This window comes from Erinaceus europaeus, chromosome 13 (genome assembly GCF_950295315.1).
Source record: "Erinaceus europaeus chromosome 13, mEriEur2.1, whole genome shotgun sequence".
NCBI classification, from domain to species: domain Eukaryota; kingdom Metazoa; phylum Chordata; class Mammalia; order Eulipotyphla; family Erinaceidae; genus Erinaceus; species Erinaceus europaeus.
In genome coordinates this window covers 44,196,364-44,206,924 of record NC_080174.1, presented here as the reverse complement: position 1 = coordinate 44,206,924, position 10,561 = coordinate 44,196,364, and the positions used below count along the sequence as shown (strand labels likewise).

Genomic DNA, 10,561 nt, shown 5'->3' with positions numbered 1-10,561 from the left:
TGTTGTTGGATAGGACAGAAAGAAATGGAGAGAGATGGGGAAGACATAGAGCGGGAGAGAAAGATAGACACCTGCAGACCTGCTCACCGCCTGTGAAGCAACTCCCCTGTAGGTGGGGATCCTTCCGCTGGTCCTTGCGCTTTGCACCACATGCGCTTAACCCGCTGTGCTACCACCCAACTCCCGAAATGAAGAATTATTTGCTGAGGTTATGATAACCTGGCCATGGATACAATAATAATTTTTAAAAAAGCCTGAGTTATTTCACTTCAATCAACTTTCTAAAAACTGCTGTTATTTCACCTCTTAAAACTCCTTACATTCCAGGTCCTTAATAATAAACAGAGTGGATTCAAATAATACTAACAAAAAGTACTAGAAGTGATGCTCAACAGGGTCTCACGTTTATTGAGAAGTGATTAATGGTAAAAAGAAAGGCAATGCCCTTTCCTCATTGGCCGAACAAGAAACTGAAGAAACATTCACTACACGGTTTACAGTATTTTCTCTTCCAAAATGCATTTCTGTAAACAAGTTTTTAACCACTGTTCTTAGCTTTGAAATCAAATTAATCCTGACTTAATCAGTATAATGTACAAGAACAGAACATTTCTTAGGACTCCTATTATTTTACTTTGAGTAACAAAGGATCAGAGAAAATGAACCACCCTTAAAGACACAACCTTGAGTAACACTGTTAAATTTGCCATAAAAATGTTCTTCCAGTTTGGAAGGAAAAACCAAATTCCCACTTTCTGGGGTGGAGGCCCAAAACCTTCGAAACGCAAGTGTTCTTCAAGTGCAAATGTCAAAATGGGGTGAGGAAAGGGTTTAAAAATTAGAGAAAACTGTATGTATTTACGGACTTTAAAATCCGAAAAACATAGTAAAAAGACAAAAAAAAAAAAAAAAAGGCATTATGCTCTGAAATCACAACCAAAGTCAAAATAAAAGGGACATTTTCATCTAAACTATCTAGAGGGATTTTTTGTTTAGTTTTTTCTTTTTTTCTTTTTTCATTTTCCAGTTAAGTCCTATGTCTTTTGTGAAATTCCAATACTTAAACTGCAAGTCTGCAATCAAAATCGTCTCTGATGTCAACAAAATTAAGAAAAAAAGTCCTAATTCTCTTGAAGGTCATTTTTTTCCTCTTAGGGTATGCAGATGCAACCGTTGCTGCAGTCTGTGCAGAACTTCCTTATTTCCCACGACCTTGACGTTCCTAGAAAAGTAAAAAAGAAAAGTTAGAAAAGGTTATCTACCACACAACAGAAATTTGTACTAGTGAAACACTCCCCCCATAAATAAAAACCCAACTTTTATTTCAATTTTAAACCATTCAAACATAACAACTACTACTTTTCTGACTTTAGAATTCATCACATAAATACTACCACTGGTTTAAGTTATTTGTCAGCAACTTGGTTTACATGTCAGTAAAGATGGGTCAAGTAAAAAGAAAATCAAGCATACATTAATGGCCTGGAGAAGAGAATCAGCATATATAATACATTCAAATAGTTTTCAAAAAAATGGCTGGGGGGGAGTTAGTACCACTACCATTTTTTAAATATATTTATTTATTTTCCCTTTTGTTGCCTTTTTTTCTTTTACTGTTATTGTAATTGATGTCATCATTGTTAAGATAGGACAGATAGAAATGAAGAAAGGGGGGGGGGAGACAGAGAGGACAAAAGACAGACACCTGCAGACCTGCTTCACCGCCTGTGAAGCGACTCCCCTGCAGGTGGGGAGCCGGGAGCTCGAACCAGGATGCTTAGGCTGGTCCTTGTGCTTCGTGCCACTGTACTACCACCCAACTCCCACCACTTTATTATAATGTGATACAAAGTTCCACTAACAGCTGTTTATTCCTGCCTGAAACGTAACTTAAAACTATCCCTCAATCTTAATTACACAATGATATCAAGGACACAAGCCATGTTCTAATAAACACACGTGTCAGAAGGCTTGAATTATGCAAATTACAAACAAGGAGCATTAAATACCTAATCTCTTGATCATCATTAAGAAAACACTAATACAACAACTCAGAAAGCTAAATTGTTCTACTTCCTAATAGTCTTGCTGTGTACACAAAATATAAGCACATATATTTACAAATAAGATACTTAAGTATTATTCTTGAAGGGCTTACCACTGTGCAAATCTGTAACAATCTGTATGTGACATAATCAGTACACAACTATCACAACAGTAATACCAAAATAGGCAATAATTATCAATGGATGTGTAAAAAAGGTGAGTTTGATGAGGAGTAAGATGCTTAGTCTTAATACTATTTTCCCACTTACTAAAATGGGGGGGGGGGGGGGAAGTGCAGCCTGGGGGGTGGCAGCATTGAACTCTTAATCTACTGCATGTGCCAGAGTGGTGCTCTGGTTTTCTCTAGTCTTTTAAAAAACAAAGTAACAGTAATAGGTTCTATAGTAGAGAATCTGAGTCACTTATGTAGTGTTCCTGCTAGAAACATAATTTGAATATGCATGAGAGAAACCTTGGACAAATTCAAGGTCATTCTACAAAAAAGAAAAAATAGCAAACAGTCTCCAGTAATATCAATGATATATCATAAGCAAAACAGAACGAGCTGATTGGTAGGCTATATAGATACATGTGTACAACTATAGCAGCCTAAGAAGCTGCGGAATAAATGAATATCCTAGATCACAAAAATCTATGACAAAAGACATTAAGACAAGTGGTAAGACAGTCCAAGAGGTGGTACAGTGGATAAAACTTCGAATTCTCAAGCATGGGATCCTGATTTTGAGCTCTATCATCCAATGTGCCAAAGTGATGCTCTGGTTCTCATTCTCCCTCTCTCTCATAAATAAATCTTTAGTTCCCAAGGGGCATGCTTCACAAGTGGCAAAACAGATTTGCTTTCTCTCTTTCCACCCTCCTCCCTTGCCCATCCTCTCTATATTTCTCTCTTTCCTATCCAATAAAATGGGGGTAGGGGGATGGCTACCAGGAACAGTGGCCCCAGTTATAACCCTGGGGTCAAGTTAAATTTAAAAAAATAATAAATCTTTAGTTTTAAAAAAAAAAGCTGGTCTGGGGGCTGTCGTGTGGCTCACTTGGTAGAGCACAAATGTTACTATGGTTTGAGCCCTGGGCCACCATATGGGAGTCTGCGGGGGGGGGGGGGGGGGGGGCGGGTTGGGGGGGGAGCTTCACTAGCAATAGAGTAGTGCTGTGGTATCTCACCTTTTTTCTTCCTGTCTTTCTCTATCTTAAGGGGGGGGGGGAGGAAGGACCACTGTGAGCAGTGGTGTCAATGTAGGCACTGAGCTCCAGTGATAACCCTGGTGGCAAATACATAGACACACACCAGCTGGTAAAATTTGAGCCATGTCTGTAGATTTAAGTATTCTGTGACGTTAGATTACATTGATAACTGCAACTTACAATTAAGTATATGTTTTTGTACATATAAAATTGTATTACTCCCAGGCTGACCTTCCCTCCCCCCACCCCCTGCTTATTTTTATTTCATATAGAAACAAAAAGAAAGGGGCCAAGTGGTGGTGCACCTGGTTGAGTGCATACATTACAGTGTGCCAGGTCCCAGGTTCAAGCCCCTGGTCCCCACCTGCAGGGGGAAAGCTTCACAAGTGGTGAAGCAGGGCTGCAGGTGTCCGTCTCTCCCTCTCTATCTCCCCCTCCCCTCTCAATTTCTCTCATTTCTATCCAATAATAAATAAATAAGTAAATACATTTAAAAAGAGAAACAAAGAGACACCACAGCATGATATCACTGTGTGTGGAGCTTCCTCTAATAATATCCATGATGTTCACCAGGGCTCAAATTCAAATCCTGTGCGTGGTGAGGCATGAGTAAGATGCCTCTTGGACCCAAAATGCACAGCAAAATAATTCGAAGAGATAATTTGAAACTTACTCTCAAATGTTTTTTAAAAGTTACACACATCATGGTTCAGGAGGTGGTGCAGTGGATGAAGCTTTGGACTCTCAAGCATGAGGTCCTGAGTTCAATACCCAGCAGCACACGTACCAGAGTGATGTCTGGTTCTTTCTCTCTCCTCCTATCTTTCTCATAAATAAGTAACTTTAAAAAAAAAAAAAAAAGGTTACACACATCTCCAAAAAGAATGATAACATGTAACTAAATATTATATTTGCAAAATTGTGGTGAAAAAGATGCTGTACTAGTCCTCAAACTTTTTTATAAACTTTAAATTATTTCAAAATAAAAAGCATAAAATGGGAGTGACAATACTTCTGGAAAAAATGGCTGCATTCATAATATATTTAATATTTTATAAATAACAATTTCCTGGGACCTACACTAAAAAGCACAAGGTAGTATAGCAAACAGAAGATCTACCCAGCTTACAAGTTTCTAGAAAAAGAAAAGAGGAAGTTATAACAAAGACAATTATTTATGTGAAACAATCAGAGCATCACTCCAGCAAATGTATTTAGGAAATCAAACTCAAGATTTCATACACTGGGCTGGGGTGATAACATAATGGTTATACAGAGACTCTCATGCCTCTGTATAGAGGCTCCAAAATCCCAGGTTCAATCCCCCACACCATAGTTAAGCAGTGCTCTGGTTAGAAAGAAGAAAGAAAAAGACTTCATATATTCAGCTCCTGCACTCTATCACTGATATTCAACTCCCAATGCCCTTTTGGGGTTATTGTGAAACCTGCTATACATTTTTCATTCACTTTTATCACTATTGCCTATTTACCACTGCAGATAATTTCACTATATTCTTGGACAAGCTACAAGGGACTTCATTTTTAAATCAGCTGTATTTACTGACATTTCTTTATCAACCAGTTTTTACTTAGGTAACATTTAATAAAGAGCAAGGGAAGGCCAGCAAAATAGCTCACCTGATTGGTGTGCGTTGCTTTGCCATGTGCACAACCCAGGTTCAAGCCCTGCCCTGACTGCATTAAAGGCAGCTTCAGTGCTGTGGCCTCTTTTCTCTCTGCCTTTCTACCTGTTTGTTAATAAGTAAATTCTATAAAGGAAAAAAAAAGGTGAGGGGAGTGGTGGGGAGGAGACAAAAGAAAAAAAGATTACAGATATACAATAAAGGGGAAACAGAAAGAACACATAAAACAAGCATGAGCTTTCCAATGAGTACAAGGCTTAGCCAAAACTACCATGAAATCTACATGCTTGTGTCTTAAACATTTCAACTTCTATACATGATGATGCTACTAAGATCTTAGCAGGAAAGTGGTTTTCCCCAGTGTTGTAGTGGAACCTGCTTACTAATACTTAATTGTAAATGGAAGGGACGGTTTCACATGAAAAAGAGAAAGAGGTTAATCTGGTGCATCGACCCACTACATGCAGTGTTGGGAGTAAAACAGGGAACCTCAGACAAGAAAAGCCTAGTGCTCTCCTGGCTGAGCCATCTCCCTAGCCACCTGCCAGCATTTTTTCAGTCCAAAAAAAAAAAAGGGGGGGGGGGTCCTAAAGCAAGGCAGCTACAGAAGTCTGTGGTAGAAGCAGGTTGTCTTAGCCAGTTAGGATTAACTTCTTGCTATTAATAGTCACAGGTACAAAGAGGTAAGTAAAACTAAGATCCTCAGGCCCAAACACAAAATATACAGCCCAGGTAAACCAGAAAACAGTCTGAAGTTAATGGCTGAGGCTCCAAAGTTCCAAGTTCAATCCTCCATCCTCATCAGCCAGAGCTGAGCAGTGTTGTTTCTGTTGTTGTGTATTTGTTTAATTAAAATTGGGGGCCAGACAGTAGTAGTATGCAACACCTAGTTAGGCATACATAATGCTATGGAGGAGGACCCAGGTTTGAGCCCCCACTCCCTACCTGCAGGTGGGATGCTTCATGAATGGTAAAGCAAGTCTGAACGTGTTTTTCTCCCCTTTTCTTGGTATATTTTTATTTATTTATTATTGGATACAGATAGAAATTTAGAGGGATAGGGGATATAGAGAAATTCACACCAATTAAGTATTTCTGCACCTAGAAAAACTCAAAAAAGGAATAAATAAAAAGTACTTTGTATTTTTAGGGAGCTAGGTAGTGGCACACCTGGTTGAGCACACATTATAATGCCCAAGGGCCTGGATTCAAGCCCCTAGGCCCCACCTACAGGGGGAAAGCTTTGCAAGTGATAAAGCAGTGTTGCAGATCTGTCTCTCTCCCTATCACCCACTTCCCTCTCAATTTCTGTCTCTACACAATAAGTAAATAAAGATAATGCAAAAATAAAGTATTTTTAGGGGGGTGAGGAGATAGCTAGTTCAGTGTTGGGAGCACAGGACTTACCTGAGTCTCCAAAGGTTCTAGGTTTAACAAACCCAGCACAAGCATATTCCAGAGTTCAGTGGTGCTCTGGCTAGTCTCTCACAAACATACCTCCCCCCTTTTCCTATTTTTCCTTTAACTAGAGACAGAGAAATTGAGAGGGGAAGACAGGCCAGGCAGTGGTGCACCTGGTTAAACACACACCTGATAGTACACGAGGACTCAGGTTCAAGCTCCTGGTCCCCACTTGCTGGGGCAAAGCTTCACAAGTAGTGAAGCAGGGCTGCAGGTACCTATCTTCCCTCCCCTTTCAATAAAATATTAAAATTAAATAAGTAAAAAATAAACTTAAAAAAGGGGGGGAGACACCTGCAAGACTACTTCATTGCTTGTGAAGCTTCCCTTCTACAGATGGAGACCAGGAGTTAGAACCTGGGGACTCAGAAAATAGAGCTAGCCAGAGTGCCACTCTGGCACACATGGTTTTGAGGACTGAACTGGGATCCTCAGGTTTGCAAGTCTGTTTGTTTTGCCTCCAGGGTTATTGCTGGGACTCGGTGCCTACACTATGAATCCACCGCTCCTGTAGGCTATTTTTTTCCATTTTGTTGTTATTTGTTGCTGGATAAGAGAGAGAGAAATTGAGAGAGATGGGGAAGACAGACAGGGGCCAGGCAGTGGCACAACTGGTTAAGTGGTCACATTACCGTGCACAACGAGCTGGGTTCAAGCCCATAGTCCCCACCTGCAGGGGGAAAGCTTTGCAGTGGTGAAGCAGGGCTGCAGGTGTCTCTCCATTTGTATCTCACCCTTATCTCTCAGTTTTTGTTTAAAGGGGGGGAGACAGACACCTGCAGACCTGCTCTACCACTTGTGAAATGACACCACCACCACCACCACCACCACCACCACCACCCCGCGCACGCAGGTGGGGAGCTGAGGGCTTGAGCCAGGATCCTTGTGCCAGTCCCTGCACTTTACATTATGAGCAGTTAGCACGCTGCACCACTGCCTGGCCCCCTGGCTTGCAAATCTTGGTCTTTACTAGCTGCAATGGAGGTGTTTTCCTGCTAAATCACCTCTCTAACTCCATACAGAAACACATTCAATTTGGAGGCAGATGTCAGGTTTTAAATTAAAGTATATATTCCAGTCCAGGGAACAGTTCAATGTATCCTCCTAAAAATACTTTCTACTCATTCCTTGAGTTTCTCTAGGTACAGAAATGGATATTTAATTTGTGTGAATTTCCAGAAACTGAAGTAGGAGCATCAAAGATGAAGCAAATGCATTAATTCACCATCAATTTGTTTTCTGAGACTTAATTAGTAGCTTCCACCAAAAAGATTAAAATTTAAAAGTATGGTTATATCCACTATTTGTAGTCCCTGAATAGTAAATATTACTAGTAACACCTCAAGTAAGAACAAAGATTAATAGACACATTAACTGTTTCAGTGTAACTAAATCAAATTAGAAAACATGTTACAAGCTAAATAAAATGCTCCAAGTCTGAATATTCTCTGAAACATGTCATTGCTTGACCCTCTTAAGAACAGTATCTCCTGTAGCACACCTGGTAGAGGGCACACGTTAGCACGCGTAAGGACTGGGGTATGCAAGCAGTGCTGGACGTGTCTCTCCTTCTCTATCTCTCCCTTCTCAATTTCTCTGCCCTATCAAATAAGTAGGTAAACACCAGATTTTCAAGTCACCAAAGGAAATAGCTCACTAATAAATAAGGCTTTTGGTTTGATTCATATCGCTGTATGTAGCAGGGTAGTGCTCCGATTTTTCTCTCTGCCTCTTAGTCACTAATAACCTTAAAAAATAATAATAATAAGGGAGTCAGATGGTAGCGCAGCGGGTTAAGCATAGGTAGTGCAAAGCACAAGGACCGGCATAAGGATCCCACAGTTCAATCCCCTGGCTCCCCACCTGCAGGGGAGTCGCTTCACAGGTGGTAAAATAGGTCTGCAGGTGCCTTTCTTCCCCCCGCCCCCTGTCTTCCCCTCCTCTCTCCATTTCTCTCTGTCCTATCCAACAACAGTGACATCAATAACAACAATAATAACTACAACAATGAAAAAAAAGGCAACAAAGAGGGAATAAATATTTTAAAAAATTAAGTTTTTTTGCAGAAAAGAAACAGGCTGCCTGGAAGAACATTATTCCATACCAAACCAAAGTTCCTACCCAATCCCACCGCAGTTTGAGCACCCACACCAAGTGTGAGCACCATGGACGGTGAAGTGGGGTATTGTGGTATCTCTCCTCTACCTCTCCCTATCTCAAAATAAAAAGTGAAAAGAAAAAAATAAAAATACTGAGCTAGGGAGATTGCTCAGGGGTGATCTCACACATGCTTGAACCCATCACTTCATTCTCAGATGTAATATTAAGGACAAAAAAGTCTTAAGGGACCAGTTGGTAGCATGCCTGTTACAGTGCACGAGAATCTAAATTCAAGTCCCCAGTCCCCATCTGTAAGGAGAAAGTTCATGAGTGCAAAAGTGTTGTAGATGGCTCTGTCTCTCTTCTTCCCTATCTCCCGCTGCTTTAAAATATTCTAAGTAGGAACTGGGAAATAACTTACGTAGTAGAGTCCATACTTTTCCATGGCAAGGACCTGGGTTCAAGCACCATACACAGCATCAGAACCTCTAAGTAATAAAGGTACGATCCTTTGGTGCCTTATACTGCCTCCCATACACATACCTTAGTCTCCACCATAAATTTCAAAAATTAAAAAAAGGAAGGGGGTGAGGGAGGGAGTCTGTTGGGAGCAGTGGAATCCAGGAAGCATAAATCCCCCAGCAGACAAGTGAAATAATCCAAATACTAATTAACTGGAACAACCACGTACCACAATTTCAAACTTGAAAAAAATGGCAGTCCTCTCTGGATCAATCTTTGGCCATATCAGAAAACAAATACTGCCACATGTGAAATGTCCAACTATAGTTCAGACTTTATAAAAAAAAATATTTATTTATTCCCTTTTGTTGTCCTTGTTGTTTTGTTATAGTTATTATTGTGGTTGTTACTGATGTCGTTGTTGGATAGGACAGAGAGAAATGAAGAGATAAGGGTGAGACAGAGAGGGGAAGAGAAAGACACCTGCAGACCTGCTTCACCGCTTGTGCCACACCTGCAGGTGGGGAGCCGGGGACTTGAACCGGGATCTTTACACTGTCCTTGCGTTTCGCATCATTTGATGCTCAACCTGCTGCGCTACCACCTGACTCCCAGTTCAGACTTCTTAAAAAAAAATTTTTTTTTTAATTTTTATCTATTTATTGGATAGACACAACCAGAAATTGAGAGGGAAGGGGGTTATAGAGAAGCAGAGAGACACCTGCAGTCCTGCTCCAGCAGTTATGAAGCTTCCCCCTGCAGGTGGGGACTGGGGACTCGAACCTAGTTCCTTGCACACTGTAACATGTGCGCTCAACCAGGTGCACCACCATGTAGGCCCTAGTTCAGACATGTTTGAAGATGTGATTTCTCTAAACATTCGTTGTTCTGTGGCTTTGAATAATTAAGACTTTGCAGGTGGGGAAGATCTGAAATAATGTAGAAACAACAAATTGAAGGGGAAGATAGCTCACCAGAGTGGGGACCAAAAGGTGGAACAACTCCCTCCCCTAATAACAAAACACTCTCAAGCTTTTTTATTCAACATACAGCCACTGGCACAAGCAGCCATCTGCTACAGCTCTAATAGTTTCTAACTATGTTGATTATATTCCAACAGCCTGGAACTCTAATACAGTTCTTTCACTTGTTCTCTATTTTTGCTAAAAACACTTCAGCTATACAAGATTTCACCACTCCTAGGTGGCTTTTTCATTCATTCAGAGAAGAGATATCACAGCACTGGAGGTTCTCTCCTTGCCCTTCACTCTCCTCCCCCTGCACTTATGCCCTAGACCACACACCCTAAAGCACTGGATTCAAGCTGCAGCACCACATGGTGCTACGCTATCTCCTCCTTTCTCAAAAATTAGGAGCAATAAATTCAACCAAATAGGTCACTAATCTAATCCATGTCGCCCCAAGTTCATTACTCAGGTCCTCCCCCAAAAGGGGGGAGGGTTTGCCCAGGAGATAGTTCTGTCTTTTGACATGAAGAATAGACCTAGAGTTTAAAAAGTATTTAGAGTTATATAATCCCTCTTGAAATAAATACTCTATTAAACAACACAGCATATCAGAAGAACTGAGTATGTGAACGAGGAAAAGTAAACTAATGTATTCAGCAATGGTATCTAC

The 10,561-nt window shown here is 40.6% G+C and overlaps 1 protein-coding gene across 1 annotated transcript in view; it reads right to left on the bottom strand.

Annotated features, from left to right (window-relative positions):
* Window positions 1–382: 382 nt before the first annotated feature.
* The window catches only part of YTHDF2 (YTH N6-methyladenosine RNA binding protein F2), a 29,241-nt gene continuing 19,062 nt past the window's right edge, over window positions 383–10,561 (bottom strand). The window contains 1 exon segment of the mRNA XM_016187851.2: window positions 383–1,222. Coding sequence (XP_016043337.2) covers window positions 1,199–1,222 — 24 coding nt within the window. The 3' untranslated portion in view covers window positions 383–1,198.